The 21,073-nt window shown below is 37.2% G+C and overlaps 1 protein-coding gene across 2 annotated transcripts in view; it reads right to left on the bottom strand.

Moving 5' to 3' along the window:
- LOC113505497 overlaps window positions 1-21,073 on the bottom strand; it is a 37,603-nt gene that overhangs the window by 7,165 nt on the left and 9,365 nt on the right. For both annotated transcript variants that reach the window (XM_026888236.1, XM_026888237.1), the window contains exons 10-33: window positions 19,680-19,862; window positions 18,671-18,802; window positions 17,499-17,706; window positions 16,866-17,175; window positions 16,017-16,318; window positions 15,404-15,590; window positions 14,270-14,437; window positions 13,350-13,441; window positions 13,129-13,202; window positions 11,441-11,634; window positions 10,332-10,454; window positions 9,108-9,163; window positions 8,541-8,696; window positions 8,257-8,378; window positions 7,661-7,764; window positions 6,867-7,013; window positions 5,993-6,108; window positions 5,502-5,594; window positions 4,437-4,589; window positions 2,833-3,002; window positions 2,105-2,303; window positions 1,441-1,581; window positions 758-939; window positions 233-412 (exon numbers count right to left, since the gene is read on the bottom strand). In XM_026888236.1, coding sequence (XP_026744037.1) covers window positions 233-412; window positions 758-939; window positions 1,441-1,581; window positions 2,105-2,303; window positions 2,833-3,002; window positions 4,437-4,589; window positions 5,502-5,594; window positions 5,993-6,108; window positions 6,867-7,013; window positions 7,661-7,764; window positions 8,257-8,378; window positions 8,541-8,696; window positions 9,108-9,163; window positions 10,332-10,454; window positions 11,441-11,634; window positions 13,129-13,202; window positions 13,350-13,441; window positions 14,270-14,437; window positions 15,404-15,590; window positions 16,017-16,318; window positions 16,866-17,175; window positions 17,499-17,706; window positions 18,671-18,802; window positions 19,680-19,862 — 3,792 coding nt within the window. The remainder of the gene's footprint in view (window positions 1-232; window positions 413-757; window positions 940-1,440; window positions 1,582-2,104; window positions 2,304-2,832; window positions 3,003-4,436; window positions 4,590-5,501; window positions 5,595-5,992; window positions 6,109-6,866; window positions 7,014-7,660; window positions 7,765-8,256; window positions 8,379-8,540; window positions 8,697-9,107; window positions 9,164-10,331; window positions 10,455-11,440; window positions 11,635-13,128; window positions 13,203-13,349; window positions 13,442-14,269; window positions 14,438-15,403; window positions 15,591-16,016; window positions 16,319-16,865; window positions 17,176-17,498; window positions 17,707-18,670; window positions 18,803-19,679; window positions 19,863-21,073) is intronic.

Here is a 21,073-nt window from a genome sequence, read left to right as displayed (position 1 = left end):
AACAGCCGGGACCCACAATTTAACGTGCCTTCCGAAACACGGAAGTTTGAAATGAAATGTAATCTTTTATTCTGCAAATAGGATACTCTATCACTTTTATGTCTTTTTTGAGAACGCTGGAGTCGACATTTCCTATCTGACTACCCTGAGAAGAAATGTCGAAACAAACTCAGGGGTCGCAGTCTCTTTTAAAGTTCAGAAAATTCTTTAAATTTGAATTTTTTATACTTACATTATAATTGACTATATGACTATTATCTGCTATACTCGGCAAGGCCGCGGCCACCCGTTGTATGGCGGCGTCCCTGTACAGCGACTCCCCGCTCTTGATCATGTACCGTCTGGTGCGGCCGTTAGACAGCAGGGCTCTGATAACGCAGGGACGTCGAATCGAATCAGTGAATACTGATATCTGGGGAGCAATTTTATTAAATTAATCCAATTTAATCAAACCACATTCATTCAAACGTCAGTTTGATTCAAGCCAGTTTGAATGAAGCCAGTTTTAATCAAACCACATTCACTCAAACATGGCAGTTTGATTCAAGCCAGTTTTATTCAAGCCAGTTTGTATCAAACCGGTTTGAATGAAGCCAGTTTTAATCAAAGCACATTCATTCAAACAATTTTTAATCATACCAATTATAATCTTTTTACTTTAAATCAATCCCGTTTTAATCGAGCCTGTTTTAATCAATCCACTTTGAGATACGTCAGTTTGATTCAAGCCAGTTTAACTCAATCATCAAGCACTCACTTGCTCGCAGAACTTGACGACGCTGACGTTGCTAGGCAACCGCAGCAGGGTCCTTAGCCCACTGTTGGGCTGCTCAGTGTGGGCTGACAGCCCGGGACACAGCTGCGACAGGCGGAGACCAGTCCGGGGGGGCTTGGAGAGTAGCTCCGAGATTATGGATTTTAGATGGACGTTCTTTGTGTCTAGAAATTAAGAAAGAATTATTCTAGAGTTCAGACTAAGAATTATTTTCCTGGAAAAAAATAGTCTAAAGTCAGGACGAAGAATTTTCACGCAAAAAAAGTACTTTCAACGTAAGTTTGTTTTTAAAAAATGTGGTTTGATAAAGAGGTAACATTTGTGAGTTTGATTTTGAGGTCAATTTTGCAAACTATGATAAAGATTAAGCGAAATCTTAATTAAAATTAATTAAAAATTAACAATGATTTTATAATTCACCATTTATGAATACTAATTTTGTGAATTCTTTCTTTCTTCTTCTATATAAATCTGAATTTACGTTTGTTTGTTACGCTTTCACGCAAAATCACATATTCTTAGAGAGATTAGTATCCTATGCTACTTGCATAGGATACTAATAAAAGTGAAAATTTGACGAAAAAAAGCGGCAAAGTCAAAAAGTCCTGCCTATCTTGAAGTCGCGGGCAAGAGCTAGTTCACGGTAAATTTACTTAAAAACTTACCAATATCATCCATATTGTCTAAGGCATAGAGCTTATTTTTCATTGTTATCAACGACTGGTAGTCAGTACCACCGTGTGGGGTTTCCAATAAGGTTTGTTTCATACTATTAAATATTTCATCCCATTTTGTTTTGTCAAAAACTGAAAAGAAACTTAATTAAATATATGACAAACATAGCTAAAGATATTAGAATAAAAATCAAAAGGAAATTAGTAATACATATTAAATTAATCTGTGAAAATTTCAACAGTTTATGAGATATAGGCTTGTGGCAGACTGACTGACACGGGTGAATAAGGTTCCATTTTCACCTTTTGAATTTGTAATTGAGAACAAACATACAAAATATCACAATTATTATATATCATCTGATTTCATCTCCATAACTTAAAATACAGGTAAAACTCATATCCTTCTTTTTAACACTTGGTTAAATAAATGCGGACAACATCACATACATTGTTCTGAACCCAAAGTAAGTTGCTAAAGCACTTGTGTTATGGAATTCAGATATAACGAAGGTACCACAAACACCCAGACCCGAGACAATGTAGAAATGTGAATTTTTACATTGACCCTACCGGGGATCGAACCCGGGACCTCAGAGTTAGCGACACCTTGAACCACGACCACGGAGGTCGTGAACAAAATGAAAATACTTACGATTCCTTCGTAAATTATCACAATATTGCAATAAAGAATAATTAACATCACATATCAATTGAAAATACATTTTACATATAGCAACACTATCATCTTTGAATTTATCCAAATAATTATCTTTTAACGATGGCAACATTGTTATGATTTTCTTGAGTATAGCAACACTGAAGGAGTCGAGGTTATCAAATACTCTGTTTACCTGTAATTAAATAAAAATAATTAATATTATTATTAAAAAGAAGTTAATTTTTTAACGTTGTAGGGGATAATCTCAGGAACTACTGAACCGAGTTTGGTAATACTTTTACCAATAGAAAGACACGTTATTTGTGAGTGTCTTAGGTTATAATAACCAGAAAACTACTTCAAAACAAAGTATTTTGTTACTAAAGATCATTAAGTTGAGGATATAAAACTAGTCAAGCGCTAGTTGGACTCGCGACTCTCAGGGTACCGTACAAATAGACCAAAGAAAACCCTTTGCAATAATAATTGATCACCCATCAAAATTATAACCGTAGGAATCGTTGCTCAACCTCATCGTTTATGTTCATTATTAGTAGTTATATCAGAAACAAAAATACATCATGTATTTTTTTTACTTTAATCATGGTTCATGAGATACCGCCTGGTAGCACACATACTAACGGATAGTCATAGACTTCCATTTTTATTTTTACTATTTAATTATAAATCCCTAAAAATAAATCTAATATTTCTATACATACTTGCTCTAGAACCTTTTCAGCTGTCCCTTCATTGATAGCCGCTCCGGAATGGGCCAGCCTATTTAATAGGCCAGAGAATAATAGATCAAATTCTCTGCTTAGATCGTGGTCCAATATATATGATATTATTTCTGACATACGCAGTAATATTGTGTTTTGATATGCTTTATCTGAAAATACATATATTAAAATAAGAATTATTTAAGAAAATGACTCCCGTATTAAGGAATTTAATCTTTGTGTCGCGGGAGGTTTCACAAACATTCAAGTCACATGCACAAAGACACCCAGACTCAGGACAAGCATTCGTGGATCACATAAATGATTGTCCTACGCGGGGATCGAACCTTGCGTAGGACAAGCATCATCATCTTAGCCCTTTCCTAACTACATGTATTAAGGTCAGCTTCCAGTCTAACCGGATTCAGCTAAGTACCAGTGTTTTACAAGGAGCGACAGCCTATCTGACCTCCTCAACCCAGTTACCTGGGCAACACGATACCCCTTAGTTAGACTGGCAGTCAGACTTTTCTAGCTTCTGACTACCTGTAACGATTGTCAAAGATGTATGAATAACAGCCGGGACCCACAAATGAACGTGCCTTCCGAAACAGGGAAGAAATCGAATAGATGGACACCCATCTCGGCTTATCGCTGAAACTGCTGGACCGATCTTGCCGAGAATTTTACTTGCAGGTAGCTGATGTAATAAGGAGTAACTTAGTCTACTTTTATTCATTGATTTCCTTTAACTGTTCAATACCGAAAATAAAGCATTTAATAACGAAAACTCAAAAGATTAAAAAAGTCTAAAACCCCACGTTTTTTAATGTCACTATTCAAATTCTATCAAAATTCACCCCGCCCGATTTTATAGTTATAAATTGCATTGTCATCGGGTTTGAAGCTACCCTGAAAATTTCAGTCTGCTAGCTTATCGGGAAGTGAGTCAAAATTGAGTTACAAAACTCCAACCGGAACAACAAACAAACAAGAAAAGTGAGTGTATAAAAACGTGGGAATAAACTGGAAATAATTAACTTTTCTGTCAAATATCGCGGTAAAGCTTGTTTAAGAAAGTCTTACTCTAATATATTTTTCTTTTTCTTTTTTCAACTTTCACACAACGCCATCTAGTCTCAAACTAAGCAAAGCTTGTATTATGAAGTACTATCATCATTGGCCTAGCCTTTTCCCAACTATGTTGGAGTCGGCTTCCAGTCTAACCGGTTTCAGCTAAGTACCAGTGTTTTACAAGGAGCGACTGCCTATGTGACCTCCTCAACCCAGTTACCTGGGCAACACGATACCCCTCAGTTAGACTGGTTGTCAGACTTACAAGCTTCTGACTACCTGTAACGATTGTCAAAGATGTAGGAATATCAGCCGGGACCCACAATTTAACGTGCCTTCCGAAACACGGAGGAACTCCTTATGACACCCATCTACGGACCAACCGCGTCAAGCATAGCTTAATCTGTGATCGTTTCACTTCTGCGGTTATAGCTTAGCCACGAGCTCCTCATTATTATGTAGTATCCTCTGTATTATGAAGTACTAGACAACTGATAAACATACTTATATATTTTTAGATACATACGCACCATCATCATCCCATAGCTCATTATAATATATCAAAGCTCTCTCATAAAACTTCTTTAAGGCTTGCTTGTTCTTGCATGACAACATCTTTTGTGGTCTAAACAGCTGTTGGTTCACATTTTGTGTAACATCATCCAATTTTGTCGTTGATAACGCTGAAATATTATTTTTATTTATAATAGAAAGCTGGGTTTAGAATACACCGTGATTTTTTAGTCGTCTTACAAAAGCAGCCCAGTTCATGTATCCGATGATTGGAACACGTTCATGATAAAAAATAGGTATTTATGAGATTTGAATAAATTTAAAATGCAATTTTTATTCAATATTATGATGCAATTCGTAGTTTTTTAGAAACACAGCTCTGTTGCGAGTGCGGTCCGAGCCTTGTACCTTGTAACTTGTACTAATTATAAACGCAAAAGTTTGTAAGTATTTTACATATTTTTTAATCTTTCACGCAAAAACCATGAACGGATTTAGACGAAACTTGGTACACAGATAGTTTATAACCAGGATTAACACATAGGATGAGAATTATTAGGAGGATTTTTATCCCGGGCAACAGCTAGTATCAAATAGAGTAAGCTTTAAATGCGTTTAATTAGAACCCCGGGATGGTTTTGATTCAGAACAAAACTGATGACCTAGTTTAAAATGTGTTTTATTAAGAAAACTATCTTTTCACCCGCGGCTTCGCCCGCGTCGAGGTCGGTTATACCGCGTTTCCAAGAGAACTCTTCAAAAGTCCGGGAAAAAAACTATCCTATGTTCTATCTCAAGGTCAACTCTATCTCTGTACGAAATTTCATTAAAACAGTTCAGTGGTTTAGACGTGAAAGCGTAACAGACAGACAGACAGAGTAACTTTCGCATTTATAATATTAGTAGGGATTCTAGCAATACCACCACAGTCTAAGACAAAAATAGTCACAGGCTGGTGTTATAAACAGCGCTGTTAATGGCGCCCACCGTGGGACTCACAAGCGTGGTGATCAATGCTCGTTCTCTGTATGAGAGGCCTGCAGTAGGACAGTTACAGGCTGGTGTTGTACATATATACTTACAGTTTAAATCATTGTTCAGTTGTAATATCAGTTTCTGTATAGATATATTCGTGTATAAAGATGAATGGTGTCCATACTTAGAGGATTGTCTCTCTGTAATGAATTAATTAATTGTTGTAAGTCTTCTCATATTTGAATGGAAATAATGACAAAATTTAATAAGGTGCAGTCAATAATATAATAATATCCGGGGACAACTCACACACGGTTATCTGATCCCAAGCTAAGCAGAGCCTGTGTTATGGTAACCAGACAACTGATAAACTTACTTATGTATTTCTAAATACATACATAATTATTAAAAATAAATAACACTCAGACAACAGAACAAATGATCATACTCATCACACAACATTTATCCTTGGCGGGAATCGAACCCACGACCTCCGGTATAGCAGTCAGGGTCACTAACCACTAGACCAACAGGCCCGTCAATGTACTGTCATGTTAGTATGAATCGTATTAAATAATATTAAATCTATTATAAATACCTGCGGCATCTAAAGCCCTCTGAAAACTTATAGTGTTGGTGTCTTTCAGACCAATCGTTCTGTAAGCTGAAATCTTTTCAGTGATCCAAGGCAGTATGTCAACGTCCAGTAACAACCTGAAAGGTTATTTAAATAGTTAATTACGAGTATATTTATTTATTAAACACTAGCTGTTGCCCGCGACTTCGTCCGCGTGGTTAGAAGATATAAGTTATGATTTATATCTGCCCTGTTTTTTCCACATTTTCCATTGTATCTTCGCTCCTATTATTCGCAGCGTGATAGTATATAGCCTAAAACCTTCCTCGATGAATGGTCTATTCAATACAAAAATATTTTTTCAATTCGAACCAGTAGTTCCTGAGATTAGCGCGTTCAAACAAACAAACAAACTCTTCAGTTTTATAAATTAGTATAAGATGAATTGCTGTTCGTTAGTTTCGCTAAAACTTAAGAACTGCTGAACCGATTTGGCTTATTTTGGTTTAAACGGAAGGTTAAAACGGTTTTAAAATCTATATGTATACTAATATATAAAGCTGAAGTTGTGAGTTTGTTTGTTTGAACGCGCTAATCTCAGGAACTACTGGTTCGAATTGAAAAATTATTTTTGTGTTGAATAGAGCATTCATCGAGGAAGGCTTAAGGCTATAAACCGTCACGCTGCGACTAATAGGAGCGAAGATACAATGGAAAATGTGAAAAAGCAGGGCAGGTATAAATCATAACTTATATCTTCTACCCACGGGGACGAAGTCGCGGGCAACAGCTAGTATGAAAATATAGGAAAAAATATTTTTTTTGTTGGTCAGCTGTTAGGTGGTACCTACGTAGCTCACCGGGACAGCTACTAATAAATAGGGAAACCACTTACTCTTTATTTCTCTCTATACACTGTAGGGCTAAATAAGGCAGCTTCCGTCTGTTCGCCTCTCTGCACCACGCTAGCTCATCACCTAGAGACATCCTGTTCACCACCTCTTGGTCATCACTGCACGTGTTTAGGTGATGGAATGATGACCTGATGTTTGGCGATGAGAAAATAATAAATAAATGCGGACAACATCACGTACATTGTTCTGAACCCAAAGTAAGTTGCTAAAGCACTTGTGTTATGGAATTCAGATACAACGAAGGTACCACAAGCACCCAGACCCGAGACAATGTAGAAATGTGAATTTTTACATTGACCCGACCGGGGATCGAACCCGGGACCTCAGAGCTAGCGACACCTTGAAACCGGTGCGTACGTTACTCGACCACGGAAGAGATGAGATTTACTTTATTTGTTTTTTGTCCCCCATAAGGTTATTAAAATTACAGTGAATGAAACTTATACGTGACGTCACGATTGTGTATAAATTTTACGAAATAATTACGTCACAAGCCCCCTCTCTTAAACCTCAAAGCATATCTTTGTAATTTTTTTTGTTCAGAAAATTTAAGATTTCGGATAGTTTTTTATTTGGATATTCAATATTTTTTATAATGAAACCTCATAACGTGTTACATAATATATCTCCTCGCTAACGCTGACGAATCCCTCAAATGTATTGAACTGACAAGTCAGAGTCACGTCACTTGTCGAAGAGGAATGTCATTCACATATATTTGAAGTTTTTCTTAATTATGTTTAATGCGATGTATTATTGTCTGTTTGTATGTTACCTGATCATAAGTCTAGCGGCGGTTTCGACGAGGCAATGTTCTTCGCGTATGTGTGTGGGAAGGCGAGCGAAGCCGGGCTCATGCCATTGTATTGCTTCTATTATCTAAAATTAAAAATATAAGGCATAACTAATTATTGACAGTTCCTTAATCGACTACACCGTTATTTTTTTTTAATCCCGCATTAAGTAATTTAATCCTTGTGTCGCTTTTTCACAAACATTCAAGTCACATGCACAAAGACACCCAGACTCAGGACAAGCATTCGTGGATCACACAAATGCTTGTTATACGCGGGGATCGAACCCGCGACAAGACGCACATTGGGATTGGCGTGGTGATTTCAACCACTCGCCTATCCGTGCACACAGTGTCCGACTAGTGTCGGACCCAACCGGAGTCTTTAATCATGAGCTGACGCGAATCTTCACAAAAATTACTATCAAAATATTTAATAAAGGAATAATAATAGGCATCTATTTAGAAAAACATAAGTATGTTTATCAGTTGTCTAGTACTCATAATACAAGCTCTGCTTAGTTTGAGACTAGATGGCGTTGTGTGACAGTTGTGTAATATTATAATTATAAACTCACAGCTGAAGTAACGAACTCCCTTTTCGGCCACAACTCAGTTCCTCTCAACCAACTGATCCTATCTTGAATAACTTCATCCGGGAAGTAAGAAGCTATCATTTTGTTAAACCATAAACTGTAGTCTGAAACAAATATTAATCGGTAATTTTTAAAGTAGCCCACTTTGCCCACCGCTGGGCAAAAACCATACTTTCGTTAACATGCACAGGCCCAATCACTTTAGCCCAGCAGTGGGATATCTAAACCCTTGCATAATTATCACATATCATAACTTTCTGCCTTACCAAGTTTCCCCTCAGCCTTGTCGAAGTACTCCCTCAACTTGACCTTGAAGTCATCTTCCTTTGCCCACAATGTGGGGAGGCTGTTCTCGACTTGGAGCCGCTCTTGCATCCTCAGGGTGTCCCAGTTTGAGAGGCTCCCAAATAGGTCTATGAGGCCTAAGTAGAAAATAGCAAAATAGGATACAGTATTCATTGGCTACGCGAGCCCGCAGGTCATGAAGAGGCCTGTGCCCAGCAGTGGGACGTATTTTTAGTGGATTTCTTGTATTTTAAATGTCACAAAAACACAATCAGAATTACATTTTTAATTATCATTATTAGTGAATTATTAATAGAATAAACGAAGTCACCAAAGTCTTCATTATTTAAGATACGAATAAAATGCGTAGTACACATATTTGTAATTAAACTTTAAACAGGAATCGAACCCATGCCCACTGGCTTAAGTGCAATACCAGAGATCTAAGGCCTAAGGCCATTCTCATTATGATTCCAAATGGTAACCCATCCAAAAATGATCTGCAACAAGAGCGGCTTAACTTCTAAGATTAAAAATTATTGAATTACCTTCTATAGTAAACTCTTGATCTCTCATTTTAATATCTGAATCTTCATTTATCATTCTGAAACGAAAGAATAAAAATTTTAAGTTTTTTGTTGTTAAATTCTAATTGAAAAGACTTTATAAAATTTACATTCGAAAATTTTCAGCTGTAAAAAAATTAAGCTAGAAGAAAAAATCATAACATTCTTAGATTTATACCCAATCTACCTAATATAATCTATACTAATATATAAAGCTGAAGAGTTTGTTTGTTTGTTTGTTTGAACGCGCTAATCTCAGGAACTACTGGTCCAAATTGAAAAATTCTTTTTGTATTGAATAGACCATTCATCGAGAAAGGCTTTAGGCTATAAACCATCACGCTGCGACTAATAGGAGCAAAGATACAATGGAAAATGTGAAAAAAACAGGGCAGGTATAAATCATAACTTATATCTTCTACCCACGGGGACGAAGTCGCGGGCAACAGCTAGTATCTAATATATAAAATTTCCCTGTCACGATGTTAGTTACCGTACTCTTCCGAAACAGCTCAACCGATTTTTACCAAACTTTATATGCGTCTTCGGTAGATCTGAGAATCGGCTAACATCTATTTTTCATAACCCTAAGTGATAGGGATTGTAAACCCCTAATATTTTGTTTCCACTGTGATCATCGACTGTAAAGGCGACTGCCCACTACACTGTTTCATACCATGACCGTGCTATGAACGTGTTCGGCAAAAAAATATTCTTTGTATTAATAAGTATGCGACCATGCCCACTAGCCCGTGCCGTTACCGACCAGCATCGTCGCCTTTTTAATATAGAGAATATTTTTTTTGCCTGACACGTTCATAGCACGGTCATGGTATGAAACGGTGTAGTGGACACTGTGGGCAGACTCCTTTAGGCGGTACGTAGTTGTCCGAGACAGCTAGTATAATCTATATAATTCAATGACTAATACACAAAGTTTGACAGCACGGATATCCGAGTGCTTGAGGTCATCACGCCAAACTTACTGTGCGCGACGTGTTAGTTCGATCCCCGTAGGACAAGCACTTGTGTGATCCACGAATGCTTGTCCTGAGTCCGGGTGTCTTTGTGCATGTGACTAGAATGTTTGTTAACACCCCGCGATACAAGGAATCAAATTCTTTACTGCGGGAGTCGTTCTTTAAAAAAACAAAAACCAAAGTAATCCCCAATCCCAGCAGTGGGCATAAAAGTCTAAAGACTTACCTGAAGACAAACTGGTTTCTATCCCCACTCCTTAGCACGAGATCTTCGTATACAATATTGGTATACGCATAACCCTCGCTGTTACGTAGGTTAAATTTCATAATTTCTATTGATTCTTTGAAACTGAAATAAATAGTGTATTTAAAAAATGTTTTTTTAGTGTTATGACGAAAAGCCTTTAAAAATATTCTATAAGTAACATAGTAAGGGGTATCGTGTCGCCCAGGTAACTGGGTTGAGGAGGTCAGATAGGCAGTCGCTCCTTGTAAAACACTGGTACTTAGCTGAAACCGATTAGACTGGTAGCCGACCCCAACATAGTTGGGAAAAGGCTAGGCCAATAATGAATATAGTAAGGCCAACGAGACGAGATAAAAAACGTAAACAAGCGGACCGTTACTGAGTTACATTGCGATAGCGAGGGATTATTATCCCTGTCCTTATCACTCGTACGCAGTTATGGCGTGAGTTGGTCGATGACAGCTGTCGTTATGTGTTTCGTGGTACAAGAGAGCAGTCAGTACAGCAGTTGTCAACATTTGGTCCGCCATGTTGTGAACAAGTTCATTCCTTCATTTTTGTCAAAATTCGAACTTTAATATTTTATTCAAATAAAAATGTTATGAACCCCTGAAAATCTGTTTACATTCTTTATCTCGTCTGGTTGGCCTTACTATGGGCGTTGCCTTGCCGGTTCTTCTCCATAAGAATGACACCTTGTAACCGTGCAACTAGAGTCATTATTGTAACATTTTAAAAGTGCCTGAAAAACTATTTGAAATGAAAACTTTTGATTTTGATTTTTAATTCGTCTGAAAGTATTAAAATAATCTACTTATATTATAAACGCGAAAGTTTATATATAATATAGATGTCTGTTCCTCTTTCACGCAAAAACCACTGAACGGATTTCGACGAAACTTGGTACACAGATAGTTTACAACCAAGATTAACACATAGGATAGTTTTTATCCCGATTTCATGTTCCTAAAGAAATCATTTTCGATTTTAAGTGGGAACGCGGGAGACAACTAGTTTAAAATATTTTCTTAAACATTGGCATGAAATAACATTATTCTTTTTAATTCGTCGGATAAAATATAACTTACCCCACCATCCCACTAACGCCATTTATATATACCCTGCAGGCTTCCAAAACGAGAGGGGTCAAACAATTTGGTTCTTTCTTCACGATTCCATACAATTGCTTGGCTACTAATGAGCTCAGATCGAACCTGCGACCCGCGGAGTTTAAACACTTCATTACTTGAGAGCACAGTTCTAGACACGCTTCAGAGTTTACCTGGAATTCGGTCTAGATGTTAGTGTTGTTTTATAGTATTTGGTGTATGATCGTAAGGACTTGGGTTTGTACGATATAGAAGGTGCTATAATGACCTGGTTTAATAAAATTCCTATGACAATACAACTTTATTCGGATACCACACTTTCTTAAATCTTTTAGAATAATCTTTAAACCGTACATCAAGCGTAGACGTATTTTTCAATGCTCCCGCCAGAATCGCCCTTCATGAATAGGTATGATGACTGGGTATAAAAAGAAAAAATCTCATTAGTCCCTCAGTTAGATAATTGAAAAGTATGAGACACGTATTTTTTCCTTTTTCAGAAAAACTAGAATTGACAAAGATTAACTGCTTTAAAGTTTAGGAGAGGGGGCTTGTGACGTAACGATAGAGTAAAATTTATACTCAATCGTGACGTCACGCGTAAGTTTCATTCACTGTAATTTGATAAATTTATGTTTGCGGGACAAATTAAAAAATACGTATCCATTATTACACAAAAAACTACACACTGAAAAAAAAACTGTCATCATCCCTATAATTAGTCAAACGACCTTCTAAAATCATTACATGTAATATCGCGCCTTACTCTGGGGAGAGGGTTATGTAGGGGGAGAATTTTCTAGAAAGGAAAAAGGGTGTTTTTAGAGGAGGGAGTTCATGACAAAGGAGTTTGTTTGGTGGAAAGTTTCGCACTTGAAAGACGGGCTGTAGGCAGCTGGGAGTAGAGTAGATTGAATAATAATAACATTCCACAACTTTCACACATCGCCATCTAGTCTCAAACTAAGCAGAGCTTGTATTATGAGTACTAGACAACTGATAAATCTATATATTTTTAAATACATACATAATATAGATAATTTACATCCAGATACAGAAAAAAATGATCTCGCCCATCACACAAACATTTGTCCTGAGTGGGAATCGAACCCACGACCTCCAGTATAGCAGTCAGGGCCATTAGCCACTAGACCAACAGGCCAGTCATGAATGTTCATTACCTGGTATCCAAATGAATGGATCGGGGGTGGGGTAAGTGAGACACAAAACGAACTATACTCATCATACAATTGTCGTGAATGGGCATCGAACCAACAACCTCTAATTGAGCAGTCAATCCCACCCCCAAGTCATCACCACGCTTGTAAGCCCCACGGTGGGCGCCAGTACCGAAGCTGTTAATAACATCAGCCTGTAACATTCCCACTGCAGGATTCTCATCTATACTAATATATAAAGCTGAAGAGTTTGTACGTTTGTTTGAACGCGCTTATCTCAGGAACTACTGGTTCAAATTGAAAAAATCTTGTTGTGTTCAATAGACCATTCACCGAGGAAGGTTTTAGGCTATAAACCATCACGCTGCGACTAATAGGAGCGAAGATACAATGGAAAATGTTAAAAAAACAGAGCAGGTATAAATCATAACTTATATCTTCTACCCACGGGGCGAAGTCGCGGGCAACAGCTAGTCTAACTATAATTACCTTTGCTAACTGTAGAAATGTATCTAACAGTTCATTTATAGATATTTGTACATCGATTGCACGTCGTTCGGTAGCTGAAAGACAAATAACATTTGAGATGAGAAAAAAAGAGATCTGGTTAGAGCTTATGAGAGAGAGAGAGAGAGAGAGCGTAGCTTAATCTTTTAGTTTAGCCACTAATACCCACACATTTATAATATTAATGTGATTTATACACTCACGTTTTTTAACCGTCTGTCTGTATGTCACGCTAGACCTCATGACTGTCTTAAGTTTCGTTCTCGTAGTAAGAGTTTCTGTGACTTTCAGTATACTGAAAAAAAATCATAGTTTTTAGTAGCTTTCACAAGTAAAATGGTAGATTTCATTTTTAGGTCTCCGTATTCAAAGATTAATGTGGTATGGCAAAGCCTCCGTTATCTGTTTGTCTGTCACCAGTCTGTATTTCATGAAATGTTATAGCTAAGCAGTTGAAATTTGCAGATGACGTATTATCGGATAATGTTTAACGTAAATTGTCATAATATTAACATCTATACTAATATATAAAGCTGAAGAGTTTGTTTGTTTGTTTGTTTGAACGCGCTAATCTCAGGAACTACTGGTCCAAATAGAAAAAATCTTGTGTTGAATAGACCATTCATCGAGGAAGGCTTTAGGCTATAAACCATCACGCTGCGACTAATAGGAGCGAAGATACAATGGAAAATGTTAAAAAAACAGGGCAGGTATTATTCATAACTTATATCTTCTACCCACGGGGACGAAGTCGCGGGCAACAGCTAGTTATAAATATAATATGACTGCACGGATATCTGAGTGGTATAGGTCACCATGCCAAACTAAGCGACGTGTTGGTTCGATCCCCGCTTAGGAAAAGTACGAACCATGAATCCACGAATGCTTGTCCTAAGTCTGGGTGTCTTTGTGCATGTGACTTGGATGTTTATGAGACCCGAACACAAGGATTAAAAACTTTCATACGGGGTCGTTTTGCATTGTCATCGGGTTTGAAGCTACCCTGAAACTTTCAGTCTGCTAGCTTATCGGGAAGTGCCTCAAAATTGACTTACAAAAATCCAACTGAAACGACAAACAAACAAGAAAGGTGAGTGTATACAAACGTGGGAATAATACATACCTTTGTGGTAAACTCTCTTCTCGTAACTTGCTAGAAGTAAACGTATCATTATTTCTCAGATCTCTGAACAATATTGTTAACAACTTGTATCCACAGTTACAAAGATCTAAATTATCAATTTTGGTGTAAAAACTCTGGTATACTAATATATAGAAAAGTTCCGCGAATCTGTAATAAAATGAAAATAACTATAGTGAATACAGGCTGACTAGCTATTTAAATTTAAAAAAGTGTGTCATTTCAATGAGTAAAAATTGTTGAAGAAAATCATTTCATCATCGCCCTAGCCTTTTCCCAACTATATTGGGGTCGGCTACCAGTCTAACCGGTTTCAGCTAAGTACCAGGGTTTTACAAGGAGCGACTGCCTATCAGACCTCCTCAACCCAGTTACCTGGGCAACACGATACCACTTGGTTAGACTGGTTGTCAGACTTACAAGCTTCTGACTACCTGTAACGACTGACAAAGATGTAAGAATAACAGCCGGGACCCACAATTTAACGTGCCTTCCGGAACACGGAGGAACTCCTTATGACAAAGATGGTCACCTATCTACGGACTAACCGCGTCAAGCATAGCTTAACCTGTGATCGTTTCACTTCTGCGGTTACAGCTTAGCCACGAGCTCCTCCTTAGCCACGAAGAAAAGCATTTCTGACAAAAAAAATGTTCGCCGTTGACAACCCTTATCAGTTAAGGTTGTGAAAAATAGATAGTAGCCGATTCTAATATTATAAATGCGAAAGTAACTCTGTCTGTCGGTCTGTCTGTTACGCTTTCACGTTTGAACCACTGAACTGATTTCAATGAAATTTGGTACAGAGATAGAGTTGACCTTAAGAAAGAACATAGAATAGTTTTTATTCCGGACTTTTGAAGAGTTCTCTTGGAAACGCGATATAACCGACCTCGACGCGAGCGAAGCCGCAGGCGAAAAGCTAGTATGCATGTAACATTTCATTAAGATCGGTCAAGCCGTTACTGAGGCCGTTACGGAGGAGTAAGGCAACTAATAGGAATAATTTTAAATTTAATAAAATTGCCATTCATTCATCGGCCATTGTAAAATAGCAGATTCGGCGTTGTTAGAGGCCCTGACACCGTCTCCGTGTCAGACACAAAGTATACATACCTAAGTGTCAGATCTTCAGACAGGCACCCGACCAGCCCCTCCACCAGCATGTCAGACACTTCAGGGTCGTACATACCACCAGCTAACACAATCACCACTTGGTGAGCGGACTGTAGCGAGTCTAATATGGGAGTGGTGTCGAGAGCGCGGCGTTTGCTTGACGAGTTTGTTTGGGGTTTGAATTCCGCTGTAAGTTAATAGATTTTTGAACAAAATAATAATAATAATGTTAAAGTTCTATAAAAAATAAAAAATGTTAACAAGACTTTTATGCCAAAATAAAGGAAAAAAAGGGTCTTGATATATGCGTTCGCGGGTTCAGTACAAATAGGTTAAATTGGTCACCCATCATATTTGTGGTTGTAGCAACTGTCTATCGGCTTATTAAAAACTTCAACTTTTTAGCTATCAGTTCATGAGGTGCAAAACCTGGTGACAGACGGACATACAGCCTTCTTAATAATTGTACCCTTTGAGTTCGTAAAACTAAAAATTAACGAAATTTGTCTTAATTTCTTTTTGAAAAATGAACAAGTTATATCAAAATCTCCGTAACAATGATGAAAAATAAAAAACCAAGCATTTTTCAAAATTAAAAAGATATTAAACTTACCTTGAAAAGCCTTCAAAATGACCCCAAAAGCCTCCTTTCTGACAGCCACAGAGGAATTCTTACAATTCTGGGCAACGATCCCCAACACCTGAGCTTTCAAATCCTCCCCCATGAACCTCAGACCACTCCCCACTATTCTCATAGCTTCAACTTTAAATTCACCTTCTAGCAAATCGCAAAGGAAAATGATCTCAAATATCTCTCGGCAATAAGAGTCATTATCGTGTGCAATCTCTAAGTAATTAGCTATAATAGTCAGGCATTTCGATTTATCGATTTTCGTTGATAAGTCTGTTATGTTTCTGGAATATAAATTTTATATTTTAATGGATAAGGTAGGTTTTTGTGAGTCTGTTACGTTGTAGGGGGTAATCTCAGGATCTACTGAACCGAGTTCGAAAAACTTTTATCCATAGAAAGGCACGTTATTTGTGAGTCATAGGGTATTTATTATCATGGAAAATACACAATTTACCATTCAGTAAATTGTGTGTGTTACACTTTTTGGTACCGATTCGAGTACCAAAATTGAGTAATTTTATACAAAAGAAGTCTTCAACGACTTAAGAAATAAATTAAACAACCCCCGACACTAAAAACTTTTAAATGACTAGACCGATTTTTTATCAAACTTTATCTCGAAACACACACATAATTTACCATCAATTCAAAACAAACTAGAATTAAACTTAAAATCGCTCAATCCATTCGGGAGCTACGATGTCACAGACGGACAGACACGTCAATTATAAACCCCTGTTTGCGACGGAGGTTTAAAATGGCGACACAGGGATTCAATTTCTTACTGCGGAAATCGTTATAATAAAATTAAAAATCTAAAAGCCTTACCTGATTTGTTGATTATCACAGCATTCCCGACAGTATCTTTGGGTATAATATAATATTTTAATATACCCACTAACATTATTTGATTTGGCACTATTCAATATTTGCCAGAACCTTGCCAAGTATTCTTCTTTAGTGCCAGAATCCGCCAGATTTAGTGCCAAACCGCAAACTTCAGATAATTTGTAATTGCCAGACCAAATTTTTGGATCTGTTATCAAGAATATATTTGGCAGTAAATCTGGCAATGGCACTTTATTTTTTAATAGTTTTTCAAATGTTATTAGTAAGGAAAATATTTGTTTTGGGAAATCTGTAATATGAATGTGAAATTCATGTTTAGTTAAAACAATAAAAAATCTATACTAATATATAAAGCTGAAGAGTTTGCTTGTTTATTTGAACGCGCTTATCTCAGGAACTACTGGTTCAAATTGAAAAATTCTTTTTTTATTGAATAGACCATTCATCGAGGAAGGTTTTAGGCTATATACCATCACGCTGCGACTAATAGGAGCGAAGATACAATAGAAAATGTGGAAAAAACAGGGCAGATATAAATCATAACTTATATCTTCTATCCACGCGGACGAAGTCGCGGGCAACAGCTAGTATAAAATTAAATAAAAATATTACCTTTACAATAATCTCTAAAAACATTCCATTTTACATGAACAATATCTCCATATATTTGTAAAATATTATTTAGAACGTTAAGAAGTCTCCTTTGTACATTCTTCCGATGTTTATATTCTAATATAGTTGAGATTAAATATTCTATAGAGACGTCCAAGTGTTCATTTTTGGGTATATCTGTGATATTCCAATTTATAATGGTTGTAAGCTGTAAGTGAGATAAAAAATATTTAAAAAAATTAGTCATTTGAAGTCGGAGGCGCGACATTAATGGTTCCGTATTAATAAGCTACAGAAATAAAATATACGTTAGTGGTTTCTTAGGTTTACGCGAATGTTAGACATTGAAATGAAACTACTTTCATTATCATGGTCACGGGCAGACTCAGTCTGCCCGTGACCATGATACCTGCAAAGGTTTCGAAACGTCGGGAACTAAAATCTAAAATTAAACCGCGATAAAATCCGTAAAAGTAGTTTCATTTCAATAAAATATACGTTCTTAAAAAAAAACCACTACCATCAAATTTGTGACAGCAACCACCATTGCTTAACATCGATCTTTATTTTTAGTATTATTTGTTATAGAGGCATTATAAATACATAATCTGTAAAAATTTCAATTGTCTAACTTTAACAGTTAATGAGATACAGCTTATCAACAGACAAACCTAAGTCCAATTTTATAATTTGGTTAAAGAACCTAGCTTTTGTAAAGAAAATAGATTATATTTGTGCACAAAAGCGTTTAAAATCTAACTATAGTCTTTTCAATACACACTGTATATATTGCCAGTCTAACCGGGTACAGCTAAGTACCAGTGTTTTACAAAGAGCGACTGCCTATCTGACCTCCTCAACCCAGTTACCTGGGCAACACGATACCCCTTGGTTAGACTAGCTGTCAAACTTTCTAGCTTCTGACTACCTGTAGCGACTATCAAAGATGTATGAAATAACAGCCGGGACCCACAGCCTTCCGAAACACACAGAAACTCGTTATTACAAAGACGGTCACCCATCTACGGAAGGACCGCCTCAAGCGTAGCTTAACCTGCGATCAACTTGTGCAGTTATATCTTAGCCACCTTCCCGTATAATGATCTTCTGGTGGTCCTCAATAAAAGGGTTCTGTTTATTTTGTTACGTAACCCTAATATCAGAATACTTACTATATCTAGATGCAGATTATTTAAGACTAATCTATTGTTGTGTGTTCGTGGTGTGTCCGCTATCAGATGTAGCAAGGCTGGTGTCAACTCACTCGCGTGAATCTTGAGGCAATCTGAAGCGTTACATATTGCCTGAAAATAATAATAATATAATAATAACAGTTTATTTTTTTGTAATCTATACTAATATATAACGCTGGAGAGTTTGTTTGTTTGAACGCGCTTGACTAACTGTTGCCCCCGACTTCATTCGCGTGGTTGGAAGATATAAGTTAGGAATTTTTGAACGGAAGCTCTCGAAGATGAATATTTTTCCCCGTTTTTTTCCACATTTTCCAATGATGATGTTATATAGCCTAAAACCTTCCTCGATTAATGGTCTATTGAACACAAAAATAAATTTTCAATTTGAACTAGCAGTTCCTGAGATTAGCGCGTTCAAACAAACAAACAAACTCTTCAGGTTTATATATTAGTATTAGTTTTTTAGATCTATTAAATGATGTAACGGTTTACTCACGCGTATGTATCGGGATCGCCCGACTAGTTTCGGACCCAACCGGAGTCCTTAATCATGAGCTGACTCGGCTTTGATTATTAGATATGATTACACAGTTACATATACTAAGACCAACGAGACGAGATAGAAAACGTAAACAAGCGGACCGTTACTGAGTTACATTGCGATAGCGAGGGATTATTATCCCTGTCCTTATCACTTGTACGCGGTTGTGGCGCGAGTTGGTCGATGACAGCTGTCGTTATGTGTTTCGTGGTACAAGAGAGCAGTCAGTACGGCAGTTGTCAACATGTGCTCCGCCATGTTGTGAACAAGTTCATTCCTTCATTTTTGTCAAAATTCGAACTTTATAACAGTTTATTCAAATAAAAATGTTATGAGCCCCTGAAAATCTGTTTACATTCTTTATCTCGTATCGTTGGCCTTACTATACATACAGGTCGACCTAAAAAAAGCGTGTTAGAAACAAGAAAGAAAATAATAACTTACCTGTGCAACCAACCACTTGACATTCAACACGCCCTCGGTTGTGAGACAAGCAATCGTGATGCTCTTCCAGTCATCGTGCTCGAGAGTGCTCGAGTGCTCGAGTAGTGACGTCAGCGTGCTCAGGCATCCGTGGGTGTCGAGCACGCTGTCTTCAAACTCCGGTGGTTGGTCTTCTTCCAAATCCTGAGAAAAGATTAGGAGCTATTGCATGCTACATATCGAAAATGATCCCACGGGAACATAAAATCGGGATAAAAACTGTTAAGTGAGGTTATAAACTGTCTGTGTACCAAGTTTCGACATAATCCGTTCAGTGGTTTTTGCGTAAAAGAGGAACAAACATGCATACAAAAAAACTTTAACACACAGGATATATAGGAGTTTTATGGTATTTTATAGCGGGCGGGCCTGCGGGCCACAGCTAGTAATTTAACAGTTTATCAGATTTACTGACCGTAAATTATTAAATTTTTGTTTTATCTAGTTTATAGTGTTTATTTTTTATTTGACAGCAGTAATAAGAACACGTTTTAACTAAAAAATCCGTTATAAAAATATTTTGACTCATTCATAATCATCCAAGCTCTTTCCTTAAAAACAGCCAAGGCTTATGTCGCAAGCTAAAACCAATGATTAATCTAGGACAATCTAGGTACTCAAAAAACAAAAAAGGAAGGATGGTAACTATCATAAGAATTATTTATTATTATTATGATGTAACGGTTAACTCACACGTATTTATCGGGACTCGCGATCCCGCCGCGTCTGCTCATGATTAAGGACTCCGGTTGGGTCCGAAACTAGTCGGGCTGCCCCGATACATACGCGTGAGTAAACCCTTTCGTCCCTACTAACATTAAAAATGCGAAAGTAATTCTGTCTGTCGGTCTGTCTGTTACGCTTTCACGTCTAAACCACTGAACTGATTTTAATGAAATTTGGTACAGACATAGAGTTAACTTTGAGATAGAACATAGGATAGTTTTTATTCCGGACTTTTGAAGAGTTCTCTTGGAAACGCGATGTAACCGACTTCGACGCAGGCGAAGCCGCGGGCGAAAAGCTAGTCATTTAATAAAACAATTATTAAAACTAAAATCATACCAAATTGAAACTTTTAGTATGAAATAAAAAGATGTATTCAAGGGAATCTGTATGACAGACAAAACGGTTTTTTTTTTTGTTAAATAAATAAATGCGGACAACATCACATGCATTGTTCTGAACCCAAAGTAAGTTGCTAAAGCACTTGTGTTATGGAATTCAGATACAACGAGGGTACCACAAACACCCAGACCCGAGACAATGTAGAAATGTGAGCTTTTACATTGACCCGACCGGGGATCGAACCCGGGACCTCAGAGGTAGCGACACCTTGAAACCGGTGCGTACGC

Source organism: Trichoplusia ni, chromosome 26, assembly GCF_003590095.1.
Source record: "Trichoplusia ni isolate ovarian cell line Hi5 chromosome 26, tn1, whole genome shotgun sequence".
Lineage (NCBI taxonomy): Eukaryota > Metazoa > Arthropoda > Insecta > Lepidoptera > Noctuidae > Trichoplusia > Trichoplusia ni.
This window is presented reverse-complemented; position numbering and strand designations above follow the sequence as displayed.